This window comes from Tasmannia lanceolata, unplaced genomic scaffold, assembly GCF_043159265.1.
Source record: "Tasmannia lanceolata isolate RefF3 unplaced genomic scaffold, GAP_Taslan_0.1 ptg000023l, whole genome shotgun sequence".
NCBI lineage: Eukaryota > Viridiplantae > Streptophyta > Magnoliopsida > Canellales > Winteraceae > Tasmannia > Tasmannia lanceolata.
Genome location: NW_027518700.1, coordinates 19,906,786 through 19,927,743, shown reverse-complemented (window position 1 = coordinate 19,927,743; position 20,958 = coordinate 19,906,786). Strand labels below are relative to the sequence as shown.

The following is a 20,958-nucleotide window of genomic DNA, read 5'->3' as shown; positions in this document are numbered from 1 at the left end:
AAATCTTAAAACTGATTTTATATACTATTTTATGAAAACACTATCAGTTTTTTTCCTCTTTTGACAATTTTAATTATTATTTCAGAGGTATTTTAGTAAAAATCAGTCATGCGCAACTTTTTTTTTTTTGAATGATTCTTATTTTCCGCATTATTTCATTCATCTCTCAAGTCTCGAGTCATCCTCATGTCTTCTTTCTCTAACAATTGACCCTAAGTCCCTAATCCACTAGGACTCAATACTTATGCTAGCCCTTGCGCTCGCACTCTATATAATTTTAGCTATGTACAATGTAAGTAGGACCTGCTAGGACACCGACGGATGGTCCAATTTCAAATTGATCGTGAGGAGAGACATGGAAAACAAGATCCAATGGACAATCTGAATCCATTCTAACTAATAAGGGATTTGAATGGATCACGATTGACACTAACACAACTCGGGTCGAGGATGGTCAACCCTAACCCAACCCGCCTCTAAATTTCTCAACCATAATGCAACCCGTCTAGCCTTTTTTTTCCAAATCGGGTCGGGTCGGGTTGGATTCGAGTTAATAACCTGTGGCCAAATAGAAAATTACAAAAAAAAAAAAAACACCATAATCGTAAGAAAACAAGATAAAATTAGAGGACGGAGGTTGGGTTTGGGTCAGGTTGTTCAAGGCCTCAACCCTAACCTAACTCGGAATTAAATCATGTTGGCTTTTTGCAACCGTAACCCAATCCAACTCCAGAAAAAATCGGGTTGAGCCTGACCCAATTTGCACCCCTAGGCTTGAGGGATGAGATCCAAAATGGATCAGTTGACACTCCTTCATGCAAGTACACAGCACAACCTCAGCCTAGTAAACATTCTCCTACCCGTTGACCATTCATCCAGACAAAATCACAACCAAACTTACTAGACTTGGACACAAACTAGATTGGGGTAAATTACAATGACATAAAACCCCTTTCCTTAACGCACATGCTTAAATACCACTTAACAGATTGCAGGGGTAATTTCGTTAATATATCGAAACTAAAGGGGTTATTCTCGGGCGTATCCCGTTTACTATCGTCGTCCTCGTCCTCTAGCTTACCTTTGTCCGAAAAAAACCCAAATCGATAAAAAGTTTCTAAACTGCGAATTGAAACCCCAATTTCAATTTTTTCCCCAAGTTTCAAAACCCTAATAGATAGAATATTCGTTTTCTATAATTAAACGTCTTGTGATTCCCCGTTTAATTATCTGTTACACGCTCTCCAAATTCGTTCTTCGAATTTTTATCGGCCGTGAATTTTGGCCGGCGATCGGAGCTCCGATCAAATCGCAGCGATCTCCGGCGATTGCGTCCTTCTAAATTCTCTAATTTTCCCCTTAAGGTTTGTTCTCGTTCTCTCTCTTGCCTTCCAATTTTTAGGGTTTGCAAATCTAGGGTTTCATTCGGATAGAAATTGGAATGTTATTTGGAGAGCTAATCTGCTATGCTTTTACTTTTTCAATGTTTTTGTGGGAAAATTATGTGTTCCTGGCATGGAAATCAATAAATTCCTATGAAGTAAGAAAAAGCTAAAACAATAAAAGTTAATGCTAAAATGGGAATGGAAATTGTATTGATTTGATTGTGTAGAAGATCTAATTTATGTAGTAGGTTAAAAGTTATAGCTAAAATTGGAATGAAAACTGTATTTATTTGATTGTGCAAAACATCTAATTTATGTAGTATGCTTTTTTTGGGGGGGGTTTTGTTTTTTGTGTTTGTTTGCCTTTTGGAATGAGAGATGGAAAATAGTTATGATAAATGCGACTTATTTTTTCTATTCTTATCTGTTTTTTTTTTCTGCTTTGATATCTGGTATTGAGATTCATGTTCTGAAAGTTGCTTTTGTTTACTCATGGGATATCTTTCATTGATTGTAGAGGACACACTCTGTTGTGTACAAATTATCCGAGAAAATGTATTTTGTTAGTTTTCCAAGTTTAACACTTGTTTTAATGGTTTGTGTGATGTTGGGCATCAGTTACGGTCCTGAGTGGGGGCCTTCCTAGGTATGGGACTATGTGGGACCCAGCCTGGTATGGGACATGTTTGAAGGACCTAGCCTAACTCGTTCCATCGTCTCTGATTCATGTTCTGAAAGTTGTTTTTGTTACCAATGGGATATCTTTCATTGATTGTAGAGGACACACACTGTTGTGTACAAATTATCCCAGAAAATGTATTTCGTTAGTGTTCCAAGTTCAACACTGGTTTTAATGGTTTGCATGATGTTGACAGGAGTTTCTGCATGTTCTATATGTTATATAGATGTTTTGATCAATAGTAAAAGGCAAATGATGTCATAGCTAAGATTTTTAGCCTCTCTCTCTCTCTCTCTCTCTATGTTCCTTTGAATCTTGGGCCATCATGTCACCAACATTATGATTTTCATTTATCGTTTCTGATTCTGCTATTTTTCCTTTCTTTTCCATGTTTACAGTTTACAATCTCAGTCACGCCTTTCCCTGAACTAATCAATTTTACTTTTCAGTTGTAATGAAACTTGAAAATCTCATCTTGGAAGAATTGGAAATCAAACACTGATTAGATAGTATCATATATTTCATAGAATGAACATGACAGTTGCAGTTTATTGGTTAGATATACAAAACTACAAACATAACTTATTTTGATCATATCAAATCAACAAAACCCAACTCTGTAGACCACGGAGAGTACTAAGAAATATTGACCTAAAATTTAGCCATAAACGGAAATACTGAGTTCTTATGTGAAGAAATGAAAGAATCACACATCCTCTCCATTGTGAGATGTTAAATGTGAGGTTTTAGGCTTGCAACCCCATATCACGATGTTAAATGTGAGGTCTTAGGCTTGCAACCACATATCACCAAATTTGCAAATATAATGCAGATTCTCTAATTCACCTTAGGAACCCAATAAGTAACAAGAGAATGCTTAAATATATATAAAAAAAGAAAGAGATTCAAAATGATGTTAGAAGTCTTTCCCGAAACCCTATAATTTTAACTATAGATAGAAAAAACAGAGATTTCTCATGTTGTATATGAAAACTGAAAAGGCAAGATCTTGGAAGCTTTCTGACCTTTTTGAGGGGAAGAAACTTTCCGATCAAATTTCCTCAGACATTCAAAGATTGTTCTTAGTTGATACTTGTATCCTGGACACAATCTAGTTATGCGATCTGTAAAATTTAGGTCTAAAGATGTACAAAGTTTCATCTGACGTGTTTTGCATGCTGTGACAGGGTTCAGTGATCATAATATTTACAATCACGTAGTAAACACGCCCCAGAGTATCAAGTAATGAAGATTTCAAGGAAGCATTATTGGTGATATGAATATGGGGCTCACGGTGTTACCTGTTGGATTTCGATTCTCCTGTTGTTTTGGTTTACTTTGTTATTACGTCATAGTAAATTTTGGTTGGTGCTGGAGGTGTCGGCGGTGGAGTTGTGCAATTCTATATCTTGACTTATTTTGTATTTAGAAGTCTATAGGGGAAAGATGCATGTGCAGGCACATATGTCGGGACAGATTTCAGGACAGGTACCTAATCAGGCTGGCCCACAGTTGCCTAGTCTACCCCAGCAGAATGGCAATTCTCTACCTTCTCAGATACAAAACCTAGGTTTCCGTAGTACATCCAATATGGACCAGGAACTTCAAATGGTGCGAGGAATCATGCGAGAAAGAATGTAAGTTTTCCTGTTACTATTTTTTTTTACCTTGTTACATCTTAGGCCCTGTTCGTTTAGGATTATTATTATCGATTGTGAGTGCCAAACCTATTATTGGACTCAAATTTAAACCTAATTTTGGGTCCAGTAATCGGTTTGGCCCGCACAATCAGTTGCCATAATCTTAAACGAACAGGGCCTTAGAGTATTCCAATGCATTATCTTGTAACTATGGATACAAATCCTTGTATCTATCTCAAGTCCTGCATACAAATCCTTGTATCTATCTCAAGTCCTGCATACAAATCCTTGTATCTATCTCAAGTCCTAGGCATTGGTCTTCTATTTAGAGCAATAAATTAACAGACCTGGATTTCTACCATTCAAAAAAAAAAACAACAACCTGGATTTCTGTTAGCTGTCATCTATTCACGGCTTTAATCAACCTGCTTTTTTTATTACTATGTGTTAGAGGTTTTGAACTGAACATTAGCCCTTTCTTTTCTGAAACTTTCTATGGTATTGACATTTCTTTAAATCCGTGTCCGCATATTTTGGGGTGCATTAGCTGACTTTGCATCTGCAGCTAGCATTCCTCATGATATTAGCATAAAATTTCATGTTTGCATTTTTATTTATATGTAATTAAATATATCTTATGATTTATTTATTTGTTTTAATGTTTATATTTAACTACTTATAAGTTATAACTATGAAGCCTTTGTAACTACTTCCATATTTCTGCAGCTTCCAATTTTTCCAGCGGCGACAACCATCTCATGAATCGAAGCATAAGCTACGTGATTTTGTGCCGCGCTTGGAGGAATGTCTGTTTAAGAGTGCTACTTCAAAGGTCTGCTGTGCTTGCATTTGAATTTCACCAAAACTTATATTTAACATCAAAAAACAATTTGGACTTTTACCTTTTGTTTCTTACATGGCTTTAAATACTTAACTATTACATTTCTCCACATACAATCCCGAGTTAAACTGATGCATCTGTATTATCTGTTAGGAGGAGTACATGGACTTGAATACATTGGAGCAACGGTTGCTTACTTTGATCAGACGTATACCTTCCAATAATCACCGTCAAAAAATGCCCAACATTATGTCTTCTTCCTCATCTGTTGGTACAATGATACCAACCCCCGGCATGCCACAAAGTGGGACAGTCCGTTCTGGGGACACTTCCATGAGTGATAGTTCAATGGTACCAAATACAGTCAATGCAGGGAACTTGTTACCGACTTCCAATGGGTCTGGTGGCATACATACCGGTTCCTTCAATGCATCTGATGGTAATTGCACCACTTGATTTCTTTGCACAATGCAATTGACTTTTTCCCAAGGTTTAAATTTAAAACCATGCTTTTTTCAATTTGTGCTGACAGAATCTACTTGTTCAGGACCCTTGCCTAATGGCTATCAGCAGTCACCTGCTAATATTTCTATTAGTTCTGGTGGAAACAATATGATGTCATCAATGGGTGTATCGAGAATTGCAAGCCAGATGATTCCTACCCCTGGATTAAATAATCCCCAGTTGATGTCCATGAATTCCGAATGTTCTAATGGGGGTGGGTTTTCTTGCATCGAATCTACAATGGTTTCGCAACAACAACAACACCAACAACAACAACAACAACAGCCAAAGCAGTACATTGGAGGTCAAAACAACCGTATATTGCAGAGTGTTGGTAGCCAAGTGGGCATTGGGATGAGGTCTGGCATGCAGCAAAAACCTTCCTCTTATGAGTTTTCCAATGGGGCCTTGAATGGTTTGATTGGGAACAATATGCAACTAATGAATGGGCCCGCAGTCTCTGAGGGGTACCTGAGTTCGTCTTCTTATGGTGATTCTTCAAATCCTATACAACAACACTTTGATCCGCAATCTCAGCAGCAACTAATGCAGTGTAAGCTCTCTGTCTCTGTGGCTTTTTTTTTTTTTTTTTGGCATAGTTAGCAAAAATGCCCTTTTTTTTTTCTTCAAAAAATGCCGTTTTAAAATCATTTTAATGGTTTGCCGTTTAAAACTCCATTTAAAACTTTCACAGTAAAAAAACTTCATTTGTTTTTAGGAAAACGTCTTAAACGCGTTTTTTGGTCAACTTTCCAACTTTACCTCATTATATTTTGTAAATTACAAAATTTTAAATGCATTTTTTTGTGTTTCCGTTTTTTTACTATGTTTCTTTGAACCAAAGCCATATTAAACTCAAATCTTTGCCGTACCGTTTTATTGCCGAACCACGTTTTGCTAATTTTTGAATATGAGTAGCTACATTAGGTATTTTGCAAAATCTGAGAGGATATTTTCCTGTTTCGGTGCACAGCAGCAATGACCCAGCAAATGATTCCTTTGACAGGTGACATGTATGGGATGAACGGCCTCGATCTGTCCGGATCAGTAAACATTTATGGCCATGCCACGACCGTTGGATCTACAATGAATAGCCAGAATGCTGCCCCAGTGAGTTTGCAATCAAAATCAAAGGCAAACTCTAGCTTGCTAACACACCAACCCAGTATGCAGACAATACCTCAAATGACATATATAAAACCTCAGATGAGTGGTCATTCGGCGAAAATGAATTTCCAGTCACCTCATTCAACTCGAGACCATTTGCTACAATCTCAGCCACAGATCCAAAAGTTTCAACAACAACGAATCCAACAACAGCCCCATCAGTCATATGCACAGTTTGCACAACACCAGCAACAACAACAGCAACAAAATCACCAGCACCAACAACTTTTACTAAAGAATGATAATTTGAGGTCCAATTTAGGTGGTCAAATGATGCCGGGGCAAGGAATCAAATCCAATAATGAACATTTGCAAGCACAAATTTCTGAGAACTTTCACCTTTCTGAGTTACAAAACCAGTACCAGCAGAACAGTGTTACGGAATATCGTTCTAAAGGTGCTCAGGACTCAGGTCCGTCACTCTCCCAAACTTCGTTGCAAGTGTCACAAATTTTGCGACCTCATCAACAGACCCCTCAGTCTCAAAATGATTTTAGTTGCCTTTCAGCTGGATCACAACCTGAGGCCCACCTACATGGTCAAAGGCACCCCCCACTTCAAGAGAAGACCCATGTACCAGACCAGTCCTCACTTGATGAGCATGTCCAAGAGGAATTCCGCCAAAGAATAACAGGACAGGACGAAGCTCAGAGACCTCATCTTCCTTTAGAACGACCGATCACTGGTTGGACCATTGCTTCAAAAAGTGGGGCAGTGCCCCAAGAATCAAGTGGGGCGGTGGCCTGTGGACCTAGAAATGGGACACGGGAACGGCAATACTTTGATCAAATGAGGTGGATGCTTTTCCTGTACCATGCTCGTAGATGTTCTGCTCCAGAAGGAAAATGCCAAGAAGCTAATTGCATAAAAGTTCAGGAGTTGTGGATGCATATGGAAAGATGTAGTGGTCATTGTGTGTATCCTCGTTGTCGTTCTTCCAAGAGATTGATTGACCATAATCGGAATTGCCAGTTGTCGGATTGTCCTGTGTGTGTTCCCTTCCATCATTATATTGCAGCACAACGCAAGGCACAAATTCGTCCTGTAACCGATACTGGTTCGGAAAATTCACTAAATGGGTCCTGGAAAATTGTTGGTGTTAGTGATGCCGCTAGAATGACATTGAAGGATGGTTTACCGATTACTGAAATTTTGGATGATTTGCAATCATCGGCGAAACGCATAAAGATGGAGCATACCTCCCCTTCCCTTATGCCCAAAAGCGAAAGTTCTCCGGTATCAGTTCCGTCATTTAACCGGTCTCATTCTTTGTTAGAGTCACAACCCCAAGTATGCCAACAGATCGAAGTGCCACCTATCTCTGCAAAATCCGAGGTTATTGAAGCGAAAATAGAACCAACCCTAAGTTCTGGACTAGGCGGTTCTTCTAATTTTTGTGATATAAAGATGGATAACCTAGAGGATGTACGCGCCATGCATCTTGATGTTGAGCCTAGTACTCCAAATGAACCCTCTGTTTCTGCTAAGATAGAAAATATACAGGTTGTGGTGACTGATGAGGCTAATTTGGAAATAAAACAAGAAACCATTGCACCACCAACGGATAATGTGGCTGGCACTAAATCAGGGAAACCAAAGATAAAGGGTGTATCTCTGACTGAACTGTTCACACCAGAGCAAATTAAGGAGCATATTACTGGTCTTAGGAAATGGGTTGGTCAGGTTAGCCTATTATTCTTCTTATGCATGCCTTTTTTTTTTTTTAATGGCTTCTTATCCATGTTTGCTTGTTTTGATAAATTGCGGGAAATGATAAATGCGCCCCTTTTCATTACTTGGGGCACCGAGGTGCAGTGTACGGTGGCAATAATGTCCCTTCAATCCTTACCATGTGATGTACAGCTGCCTCTTTGCAGTCATAGATAAAGTGCACATGGGTGTCCCAAGTAATGAAAAGGGGCGCATTTATCATTTCTTTAAATTGCTCTTATTATTGTAGTTGGTGTTGTCTTTGTAATCTGGTAGGTTTGTAGTGCATTCACTGCTAGGATTTCACTCATGGATATCATTCATTGACCTACTTTCCTGATTTTCGTTATGCTCTGTTTGGTTGCTCAAAGGTGGCTGGGAGATTAGTAGTAGAAGAAGTCAAAGGGAAGTAGACAAGCATGGAAAATGGGGAGAAGAATAGTGGAAGAGTGGTAAGAAGTGTTTGGTTGCACAGCAATCCTCGAGAAGATTAGTGGGAGATGTAGGGGTGTCATTACCAAAATAGAGAGTGGAAGAGAGAGAATGGGAAGAGAGAGAAAGAGAGAAAAGAGAATAAGACAAGAATTTTCTCCTCTTCTTCCACCCAAATTCCACGAAAATGGTGAAAGATGAGGAGAATATTAGAGGAGGGAACATTGCTGCCACGTATGAAAAAAAAACGCAATTATGATGTTTGGAAGATCTCTGGGGCAAAGGGAGTTTCAATGCAAAATGGCAACCAAACATGTGTTGGGCAGATTAGTGGAAGATCATCGGTGTTTCAAACGCCAATGATCTACTTGCTTTGAGCAACCAAACAAGGCAATGTTTGTGAAGAATTTTGTGTTCTGACTTCTGAGTGGAGTCTGAATTTAATTTTGAACTATTTTACTTAAATTGATGTCAGTACTGTTTCCACTATAGTCAAAGCTGATTTTTGTAAGAAACAGTGAGAAAAAATCTAAAATAAGGAGGGGTGGTATGATACCTAAGAAGGAGTGTAAACTTTAGCTTCCTTTCAGAATTTGTTGCTTTTCTTGAGTTATTTTTTGGAAAATTTACAGAAAGTAAAATTGTGTAAAAAAGATGCAATTTTAAAAAATCTAAAGAAATACAAATATAGAAAGTCAGTTATTTAAATTATAACTGTTGTATGTGTACAAGCTATTTTAAGTTGTAAAGGGTGTATCACCGACTGAACTGTTCACGTTGGAGCAATTATAACTTGAGTTATTAAGTTAAAATTTGGGAGGTGATAAGTGATACTCACCCTTCCCATTTTTGTGTGTTTGATGGTGGCAGTTTCAATAAAGAGACTTATAGGGAGGTTGAGCCTCTAGCTCATTTGGTTAAGGACTTAAGGCTTTGTTCTTCAACTCTGAGGTTGGAGGTTCAATCCCAGCTTGCCTACCAAAAAAAGAGACCATAGGGGCTTATTTATATTTTATTAGTTATGTAACTTTTGCCATCAATTTAAATTTACTTGACTTTCAAAGGAATATTATAATATGTAACTTATATCAAAAGGATATTTAAATCTTTCCTTTCAAAATCATTAAATAAAATCTTTACTTTCAAAGAACTCTCAAATATTTATTTATTTTTTCATGTCAAATATTTTAAATAATACAAAAAACAAGTGTTTTTCTCGATAAATTTTTTTGTTGAAGGCATTGAGTTCTTTATTAGGATTTTCCTATTCAGTACCTTTCATGATGGAAGTCCATCATGGTTTACCACTGCTTCCGATATGTGTATTGAAGGTTGTTTCTATGTGAATTTTAGTCATTTTATGAATGGGTGTCGGAACCACCAGTTGCACATATTGTTTGAATGGGAATTTGCACCAATTCTTGTGGCTTGAACGTGGGATGGGACATTACCCAATGTTCATGATCCCCAGCCACAAACACAAGGATTGGTTTTCTATCATGGAACCATCCGAATAGTTTTTTTTTTTTTTTTTTTTAAATTTTAAATAAAAAATTATATAACAATGAAAAAATGTGTTATTATAGTGGTGTTTTTGTGAGAAATATATATATCACAAGAAATTGAAAATCATGTGTTCATTTATGATTCCCAAAAATCCTAGAATTTTTTTTTCTAAAATATTTTCCACAGCTTACAAAAGAAGAAAACTAGAACTTCTAATGCAACAAGAGGTGTTCGCACGGCAATTCCTACCACTATCCCATGAACCAAAATCGAAAATTCAAATACAACACCAGGAGATTCCTGGATTACATTCCTCACATGCTGTCACTTCCCCCACAAAGATCTCTAGCTTGGCCATGGGTTTAAGAGATACCATTCAAAAAAAAAAACAAATCCATGGGTCTAAGAGAGGCTAAGGAGATGTCTAAAAGTCAAAATGAATATGTAGAAAAAAAAAGCAATATGTGTATTGCTACTCATGATACAAACTTTCTTGTCATTGTGGTTCCTATCACGAAGGACAGGCCAAGCTTAAAAAAGGTTATCAAGGAATTTGGATAGACTTGATTGCATATGCTGTTATCTTGCAGAAATTAGAGTATTAGGAATAGGAAGAACATTGTCTTTTAGCTTCTATGTGATTTATGCTGTTATCATTCAAAAAATGGAATAGGAAGAACATTGTCTTTTAGCTTCTATGTGATTTACTCTTGCTTATTTATTGTTACCAATTCTTTTTACAGAGTAAAGCAAAGGCTGAAAGAAATCAAGCAATGGAGCATTCAATGAGTGAGAACTCATGCCAGTTGTGTGCAGTAGAAAAGCTAACTTTTGAACCACCACCTATATATTGCACAACATGTGGTGCTCGTATCAAGCGCAATGCAATGTATTATACCATGGGAACTGGTGATACACGGAACTATTTTTGTAATCCATGCTATCAAGATGTCAAGAGTGACACCATCGAGGTTGATGGCGCTACTATATCCAAGGCAAGGCTTGAGAAGAAGAGGAATGATGAGGAGACTGAAGAATGGGTAAGTTCTTACATCTTTTTATTTGTGACAATTTGCAGAAAGTGTTTTTTTTAATGGTACACAGAAAGGTTCTTGTATACTGTTTTTATGTTTCTATGCAGTGGGTACAATGTGATAAATGTGAAGCTTGGCAACATCAAATATGTGCCCTCTTTAATGGCCGAAGGAATGATGGAGGGCAAGCTGAATACACTTGTCCTAATTGCTACGTAGTGGAGGTAGAAAGAGGAGAGCGTAAGCCCCTACCACAGAGTGCTGTCCTTGGAGCAAAAGATTTGCCAAGAACAATTCTTAGCGACCACATAGAGCAACGCCTTTCTAAGCGATTGAGGCAGGAGAAACAAGAGAGGGCAAGGGTTTTGGGGAAACATGTTGATGAGGTGATCTCTCTGATTTTAAGCAGGATGCATGATGTTTTTGACTTTGCTGAATTAGAACTTGTGACCAAGGATTGAAATTTCGATTTCGGTTTCGACCTAAACCAAAACCGAAATTTAAATCCGAAATTTCGGTCATTTTGGCCGAAACTTTAAAATTTAGGCTGAAATGACCAAATTTCGGCCGAAATTTAGGGCGAAATCTGAAATTTCAAAATTTCGGTCCCTACTGATATCTGAAATTTCGGATTTCGGCCAAAATTTAAAACCTTGCTTGTGACTAGCCTTGAAAGTTATCTGGTTGGTAGGAATTGTGTTTCAGGGGTAATTTGCTTTCTGTAACATGCCACATGTTCATTTTTAGAAGCCATTCCTTTATTAAAAGTTGTTAAAAATGTCGCTTTCTCCCTGAATGCTCAACTATGATCAGACCTATGTCTTTCTAATGTTCTTCCTTGATTGTGTATCCTGATTGCTTTGGAAATATATGTGTGCCTCATAGCCCAAGTTCAATAACATGTCATTTTTTTAATATTTTTAATGTGTAAACCTTGTATCTAATTTTTTCATTTGAAAAGTTAAACCATGGCGGTCTCCATCCCATGGGTGTCGGTTCAAAACTCACCTAACAGTTCACCATCCCAAACACATGCTCATGTATGTAGATCGTTAGACAGGTTCAATGCCGCTGACTAAGAAAGACTTATCATGCAATACTTTTTAAGAGTATCATTGATTGCTAATATACTTCGCTGCTTCACTAGATGTACAAATAGTCCATAACATAATTTTTCATCATTTCAAAAGGCACATGGTTCCATCAAATTGCCGGTTATCACAGGATGGATATCTTGAGCTGAATTGTAGGTAGAATCAATGGAGAGGAGACTAGGCCTTCGCTCAGTTGTTAACATGGGGAAATAATCTAAAACTTGTCAAAATTTCCAACCATCAACTGCAATAAGCTTGTAATTATACCAAGAAATAATGAAGAGGATGCAAGTGTAACTTTTGCACTTACGTAATCCGAAATGGCTAATCATTCTCCATTATCTTCGAGTGTAAGTTTGAGTTCATTATAGCTCTTATTAACATGTTGAAACCCTTATATTAAATTAGAATAATATCAACTGGAAATACGGTCAAAATGGTGATGAAATGGCTCAAAATTTTCTATGATTCAGGTGTTTTCATCTATTCAATTTCGTTAGCTGTTTTTTTATTTTGTCGCTTGTCATGAACATTTTGTCGCTTATGTTTTTTCTTTTTCGTGCACAGATAATGCTGTTCTACCTTTCAAAAAAAAAGAAACAAAAAACAAAAAACAGATAATGCTGTTATTTTTAATCATTTTCAACAGATTCATCATCTGGGTTTCTATGAGTTGATCTCGCTGTTTATTATCATTAAAAAAATTATTTATTGGATCACAGCTCGATCTGAACTTGCCCAGTCTTACTTGGTCAGATGAAGACCTATATAAAACGGTCTATGGGCTGTATTTTCATAATCTCAATATTCTCTTAAATTTCAGTGGTGCAATCCTTTCCCATCATGATCATGATGCAAATTTTATGCATGACTGAAAGTATACATATCAGACCCCAAGTTCCAATATGTATCATACTGTATCATTCACCCAGTGTCTTGGATGAGTCTTTTTTTCTAGCGTGAACAGTGTATATATTGGTAAATATGTATATATTTTGATATGTATAGTCCAACTGAAAATCTAAGCTGCATTGGGACTATACTCCATATCAGACAAGAGCATAACCATGGTTATAATGTGTACAAAATGTGTGTTATTTTTGAGGTGATGGATTTGTCAGTGATTAGTTATAGGTTCTTACTTTCATGTATCTGCATCTTGTCCAAATGTCCATTCATCAAGGTTGCGAACTCACAGATGTTGGTTCACCTCATTACTTGCATGAGCTAAATAGACTTTGTAAGTTTGTAGAATAATCATATGCTTGGTCCATTCAAGGATTGACAAAACTCTGGTTGGCTTACTCAGGATATCCAGAATGGGATTCTTAAGAGGTGTCATTCTTACTATTTTCATCCCAATGAAGATCATTGAAGATGGGAATATTTAGATGACATGTGATTCGTGATCACATTTGTGACGAGAGTTTTGATGTGTGAGGACCAAGGTTTAAAATTTTGGTTTCGGTTTCAGTTTCGGACATATCTGAAACCGAAATTTTGGTAAAAAAAAAAAAACAAATTTCATTAATGTGCGAAAATTTCAGTAATTTCGGCCTAACTTTCAGGAATTTTTTTTTAAAATTACATTTCCCCAAATTTTTGGCCTAAATTACTGAAATTTCGGATTTTGGTGGTTACAGTTTCGGTCCGACCAAAATCCGAAATTTTTGAAGGATTCATTAGCCGACCCCAACTAGTGTGGGACAAAGGCTTAGTTTAGTTGAGTTGAGTTGGGTGGTTACAGTTTCGGTCCCAACCAAAATCTGAAATTTAGGTATTTCGAAATTTAAAACCATTGTCAGGACAATGTGATTTTCATGAAGTTGTTTTGCTTGGGTCATGACTTTGAGTCAGTGTTACTTGAAGTCGATTCTTGAGTTTCCTACCATGCTGTTGAGGATGATAGTTGTTTTGCATTTTTCACATGATTGGCATGATGTTGTGATGCTTACCTTATTTACCTTTTGGTAGCATGCATGGCTAATGTTTCCATTCTTTTTTTAATGAAACATGACACATGGAATTGATTCCGATGAATTCCTCATTTGATTAGTCCTTGTATATGCTCCCTTTGTATTTTTGTGTGGTGCAATGGATCCTATAATAGTCAATAGCAGAAAGCTGATTTACTAGTTGCTATTTCCAGATACCAGGAGCAGAGGCACTTGTAGTCAGAGTTGTGTCCTCAGTTGACAAAACATTGGAAGTGAAGCAGCGTTTTTTGGAGATATTTCAAGAAGAGAATTACCCAATAGAATTCCCATACAAATCCAAGGTGTTGAGCTTAAACTTTTCATGATTATAAATCATATGGCTTTATTTTAAAAAAAAATGATTATAAATCATATGGCTTTGTTTGCAGTTATCTTTGAAAAATGAAATAAAAATGAGCCATATGGTTTTTGTTACTGGTTAAAGTATGGAAAGCCCTAACTATTTGGGCATGTATGATTCCAGCACTTCTGATGATTTTCCACTCAGCAAATAATTGTGAATCATATTGTAAATTTTTTGCCTTTCTTCTAATGGGAGATTGTTGTAAAAACATGTAATGCTGCTTAAAAAAATTCCCTGTCTTTCCCTTCTCTCCTATTTTGATAATTCTATGATTTATACATTAATGGGTTACGCATTTTCAAAGACCCTTTTACTGATTTAGTTAATTTTTTTTCCAGGTTGTTTTGTTGTTTCAGAAGATTGAAGGGGTAGAAGTATGTCTTTTTGGCATGTACGTCCAGGAATTTGGTTCAGAATGCCAATTCCCAAATCAACGGCGTGTTTATCTTTCATATCTGGATTCTGTAAAGTACTTCAGGCCCGAGATAAAAACAGTGGCTGGGGAAGCTCTTCGTACATTTGTTTACCATGAAATTCTGGTACTTTGAGGCATTTCCCCCTTAGGCTGTAATTTTGGATTTTTTACTTCCCATCATGAATTTTAAATTCTTTATGTTTCGTTACTATGATTTTCTTTTTCTTTAGTGGGTGTTCGATTTGGTTTCAAATTTTTTTCATAATTGAGCTTTTTGAGGCCTCTAAATCAGACATTCAGACCATAAACGATCACTTACTTTTGCTCCTTTAATTTTTTTTCAGATAGGATACCTTGAATATTGCAAGAAACGGGGGTTTACTAGCTGCTACATTTGGGCTTGCCCTCCATTGAAGGGTGAAGATTATATTTTATATTGCCACCCTGAGATTCAAAAGACGCCAAAGTCTGATAAACTCCGGGAATGGTGAGACAATAACCATTGAGAACAATACTTTACAAATTATAGCATTACAACTTTTTGACACCTGTTGGGCATGCATTTAATAACTGATTTTCTCTCAGGTATTTGGCAATGCTGAGGAAAGCTGCCAGGGAAAATATTGTGGTCAGTCTCACTAATTTATACGACCATTTCTTCGTATCTACTGGTGAATGTAAGGCTAAGGTAACGGCAGCGCGTTTGCCATATTTCGACGGTGACTACTGGCCTGGTACTGCGGAAGATATGATCAACCAACTCCGTCAAGAAGAGGATGGTAGAAAACAACAAAAGAAAGGGAAAACTAAAAAGACAATAACAAAAAGGGCTTTAAAAGCTGCTGGCCAATCTGATCTCTTTGGCAACGCCTCGAAGGACGCTTTACTAATGCAGAAAGTAATTGTTTTCTTAGCGCTTCTAACTTGGTCATTTGATTTTAATTACAACTCATGCAGACTGAATTTTTGATATTTTGGAATTTAAATTAGCACTATTAATACACAAGGTGGTTTGATCCCTGTCAAGCTAAATTGGGTTCATGATGTAGAGCAATTACTAATTGACTGCTGGAAGCTCAGAAATGTGTACAGCTATGTTACAAATATCTCCGATGTTTTCAAAATATAGCGATTTTATCGTGATATTTTGATAAAATGACAAAATCTAGAAATAATCTCGAGAATTTAGAAAATAGCGATACTTTCATTTAGCATTATATTTTTACGATATTTTTTAATTTTTTCTTAATATATAAATTTTTATATATTTTTAAATAATTTATTATCATTTTTCCTTATATAAACCTGAAAATAAAAATAAAAATATATATCCCGAGATTTTCCCATGTCGAGAAATTCCCGAGAATGATATTTGTGGCGTAGGTGTTTAGGACTAAGATTATTACTTTAACTGTTTCAGACACACACTATTTCCAACATTATTAAGTGCCATTCTTTTGACATTTGCATCTTTACTAGTTCTGGTCTACTGTTTCTCACAAATCGCATTCTTCTACAGCTTGGCGAAACCATCTGTCCAATGAAGGAAGATTTTATCATGGTTCATTTGCAACATGCATGCAACCATTGTTGTATTCTTATGGTGTCTGGAAAGCGTTGGGTTTGCAGCCAGTGCAAAAATTTTCAGCTTTGTGAGAAGTAAGCATGCTCTTATCTGACCTAGCTTATTGCCTTCTATAACTACAATTTGTATTTTTTATTTTCTTGTAAGAAAATGCTTCGACCTCCTTTGTGGATCTTGGTTTTTTGTAGTATTTATTGTTAGAAGTAAGCATGCTCTTATCTGACCTATCTTATCGCCTTTTATAACTGCATTTTGTATTTTTATTATCTTGTAAGAAAATGCTTCAGCGTCGCTTGTGGATCCTTGTATTTTGCACTATTTAGGCTATTTTTGGATGCTTAAGCATTCTTTGGGCAAGTAAAGTCCATGGAGGGGGGCAGGGTTTGGATGCAATTAAACCCCTGGTAAATCCATGTAAAGCCAAGTGTGTTTGGACGCAAGTTAACTAGGAGAGCCGGAGAGGGAGAGTTAGAGAGAGAAAGTGAGAGGACGGGAGGATTACCTAAGAAATTTCTTCTATTTTGAGTTATTTCATATGGAAATCCTGGTGATGCCATGTCAGATTTTGATGCTACATTGACAACCAAGCACCATAAAGTAACAGAAAAGTGGTTTTTTTTTCTCTTGAGGATTGTCTGGAGTTTTCTTGCAATTGGCATCCAAACAGAGCCTTGTTAAGTGAATGTCGTTAACTGGCATTATGGTCAGCTCAGTACTTTTTTGTTGTCTCCTAAGGATCAGCCCTTAGCAAATTAATTGCTATGATTTACTCGACACTTTGCATATATTGCTGACACACGTGTCCTGCTGTGTCCGACACGACACCCATGTCCACATGTGTCGACACTCCTTTGGACACTTTTAAAGGTATTGCTAGAAGTGTTAGGCTTAATGTGGGCATGTGGACACATTCTTGTAGTGTGTCAAGTGTGACATCCAGTTTTATTATTGAATCTTGTATTTACCTCCTTTATTAGGGCACGTAGACACATTCTTGTAGTGTGTCAAGTGTGACATCCAGTTTTATTATTGAATATTGTATTTACCTCTTTTATTATTGAGTCTTCATTTATTATAAACTTTTCTTTTAGCTAATATTTGTTGGCTATATCCCTTACCATAAACCTAAAATCCTAAACAAACTCTTATTCCAATACTATATTCATTGTATCATATTGCTCTCCCTTTTTCGTTGTATATTGGGGACGGAAGAGAGCTAGATTAAATTGATGGATGCTTTATTATTTAATATATCAAACTAGATTAAATTGATGAATGCATTATTATTTAATTATATCTTTTTTTTAGATTATAGTTGATTAATTCTAAGATTATTAGTTTGGGACAAAGGCTTAGTTGAGTTGAGTTGAGTTTATTAGTTTGTAAAATGAATATCATATTTATATTGTTACAAATTATGATAGCATTAAGTAATTTTATATGTACGTACATGTCACCATTTCTAGATTTTTAGATGCTGCCATGTCAAACAACTCGTATCCGTGTCAAAACGCAACACATGAATCCGTATCTATAAATTATGATTATATATATACTTTGTATTTTAGCCGGGTCCCTATTTCTAAGTTTTGGGAGTTTGTCGTGCCCGACACTCCTTGTCCGTGTCGACACGCGACACTCGTGTCCGTGTCCACAATTCGTAGATTAATTGCTAGTTTTTAACATATTATTTGAGCTTTTACTATTTCCTGACCATTTATCATGCGTCCCCCTTATTTTTAATGTTATTCTATGCATTGTTCCTGATCATTGAGTTCGTTTCGTGAATCTTTGCTAGAATCTGATATTGTTGACTCTATTTTTTTTATAGGTGTTATGATGCAGAGCAACATCTTGAAGAAAGAGATAGACATCCTATCAACAGTAGGGAGAAACATGCTCTCTCTCCAGTGAGTTATCTAATCCAAAAAGTTCCCATCTCAAATGTGCCGACAGTCTTTTTTTTTAATGGATATTATCCAAAAGCGTATTTTATATGTAATACAAGTTTTTTTTTTTTTTTTTGAATGATTCTATGTTACAAGTTCTTCTACGAATCACCCGGTTCACACATATGATTGCATAAGATGTTCTCTAATTTGAGAGGATTGCCTTGTAGTTTGAAGTGAATGATGTGCCCGTAGACACCAAGGATAAAGATGAGATTCTTGAAAGTGAGTTTTTCGACACCAGGCAAGCTTTTCTGAGCCTCTGCCAAGGAAATCACTATCAGTATGATACTCTACGCCGGGCTAAGCATTCCTCTATGATGGTCCTATATCATCTCCACAATCCAACTGCCCCTGCTTTTGTGACTACATGCAACGTCTGCCATCATGATGTTGAAGCCGGCCAGGGGTGGCGTTGTGAAACCTGCTCCGATTTTGATGTGTGCAATGCTTGTTATCAGAAGGAGGGCGGTGTTGATCATCCTCACAGGTTAACAAATCATCCATCAATGGCCGATCGCGATGCACAGAATAAGGAAGCTCGGCAGAATAGGGTTTTGCAGGTTTCTTCTCTCTTTTTGTTGCTTTAGTAAAGCTTGTGTGCTACACTGTCTTGATGGAAGAAATAATTCTCACCCATGCAATGCCAACCATTAATTATTAAAAATTTGGATCTACCCTCACCCTCACTTGATCTCTGGAACTAATTCACGTTGGAGGTTTCCCTTTTCTGCTTGATTTAGAGCTATGTCACAAATATCTCCGATATTTTCAAAATATCTCGTTTTTATAGCGACATTTTGATAAAATGACAAAATCCTGAAATAATCACTAGATTTTAAAAATATAGCCATATTTTCATTTTTATCATAAAATATCACTATATTATCCCGATATTTATTTATATTTTTTTTTCTTAAATTTTATATATTTTTAAATTTTTTGACACATTTTATATATTTTAAGAATAATTTTATTTTTATTGTTTTTCCCGATGTAAACCCAAATTTTTTTTAATATATCCTGAGATTTTCCCTTCCAAGAATGATATTCGTGACATAGATTTAGAGGCTATTTGTAGTAGTGCTACTTCTAATCTTCCCACTTAATTTGTTCCAGCTCCGGAAAATGCTCGATCTTCTGGTGCATGCTTCGCAATGTCGCGTTCCCAATTGTCCGTATCCCAATTGCCGCAAAGTTAAAGGGCTTTTCCGCCATGGGATACAGTGCAAAAAACGCGCTTCTGGAGGTTGTGTTCTCTGTAAGAAAATGTGGTATCTTCTTCAACTTCATGCCCGAGCGTGCAAAGAATCAGAGTGCCATGTACCTCGTTGCAGGTGCATACTCTCTCTCTCTCTCTCTTCAAGCTTTTTCTAATGTTTGATGGGTCTAATTAACTATAGGAATGCTATATTCACAGGCACCCTTGCAGAAAAACGGGGTAAAGGGCGCCCCTATTGATCAATTCCCATTTATGACTTATGATCCTAATTTTCTGTTCCATCTTAAATGGTAATTGACCAATGGGAAGGGCGCCTGTGAGTCTAGCATTCCCCAACTAACTATTAGTATCTACTAAACTATATATCATTTCATGTATCTAGGGATTTGAAAGAACATTTGAGGAGGCTGCAACAGCAATCCGATTCTCGGAGGAGGGCTGCAGTAATGGAGATGATGAGACAAAGAGCTGCAGAGGTCGCAGGGAACTCCGGGTAAAAAATTGTACAGGTAGGCATTAGGAGAAGCTATGAGGTGAGAGAGGGCCGCTTCTGAATTACTCCATGAACTGTTAGAGCCAGCAGTTTAACCAGTAGCCACTTGGGTCAAAGAGTTTGTGGATTTAGAAAAGTTGGGTGCACATCAATCAATCTCGTGGAAGATGATCTTCATCGGTTTTCTCTTATCAAAGATGATGGGATTATCGGCTAAATCCTCTCTTCGATGCTGTATAACATATCCTTTCCAACCTGCTAGGCGTAAGTATGTTGATCGGTCTCGACCCTGCTGGGGTGATTCTTTGATTTATCCTTATTCCGGTGCCATCTATGGGCGGCGGCGGGTGTACTATAGATGTTGTAATTTGTGTCTTTCTTCAATGGAAAATTGCGAGGTCGTTTTTTTCCCTTTTTGTTCTCTCTTTGGGAGTGGGGAGGGGCAGCCCCTACATTTGTTTCATGCTGCCCCTTTTTGTAGAATTCTCTTTTATTTAAAGCTGAAAAAAATAAGTTGCATTCAAGTGTTCTCACCTATTTGTAGTTCTAGCCATTCAAAAAAAGAAAGTTGCATTCAAGTGTTCTCACCTATTAGCAGTTCTATGCTACTCTGGTTCATGGTCCCATATTTCTAATTGAACTAAAGCTCATGTCTACACCGTGGTTCATTTTGCAATCTAGAAGAATTAAGCTTTATGGGTTGGAATTGCACTTTTGCTTTGTTTTAGACCATTAAAGCAGAAGAGCTTTGTTAGCAGGTTTCTTTTTATGTTTTGCACTTTTCTGATTTGATGTTGGTAGCTTTTTGAAGATTGTGACAACAGATTAGAGAAGGCTTAAAACAAAGGAACGAGTGTCGATTTTTCAAAAAAGGGAAGAAGTCTCTTCATTAAAAAAAAAAGGGAGTGCGGATATCATTTCCTTAAAATGGATCAATCATATTTGAAGGGAGGCAGATGCAA

General features: G+C 36.8%; 1 protein-coding gene across 2 annotated transcripts; it reads left to right on the top strand.

The window, feature by feature from the left end:
* The first annotated feature begins 1,069 nt into the window (after window positions 1-1,069).
* LOC143856686 (histone acetyltransferase HAC1-like) lies at window positions 1,070-20,520 on the top strand. Of its 2 annotated transcripts, none has more exons than XM_077366950.1 (17): window positions 1,070-1,364; window positions 3,252-3,701; window positions 4,431-4,536; window positions 4,699-4,984; window positions 5,093-5,602; window positions 6,023-7,899; window positions 10,608-10,904; window positions 11,006-11,284; window positions 14,142-14,270; window positions 14,671-14,871; window positions 15,092-15,234; window positions 15,333-15,645; window positions 16,267-16,406; window positions 18,164-18,242; window positions 18,452-18,844; window positions 19,401-19,618; window positions 19,886-20,520. In XM_077366950.1, exons 2-17 carry the CDS (start codon window positions 3,511-3,513, stop codon window positions 19,998-20,000), a joined length of 5,277 nt encoding a protein of 1,758 aa, XP_077223065.1. In that variant the 5' UTR covers window positions 1,070-1,364; window positions 3,252-3,510; the 3' UTR covers window positions 20,001-20,520. The 2 variants fall into 2 exon arrangements, with proteins under 2 accessions (XP_077223065.1, XP_077223066.1); XM_077366951.1 differs by having other exon boundaries at window positions 1,071-1,364; window positions 6,056-7,899.
* The last annotated feature ends 438 nt before the right edge of the window (window positions 20,521-20,958 follow it).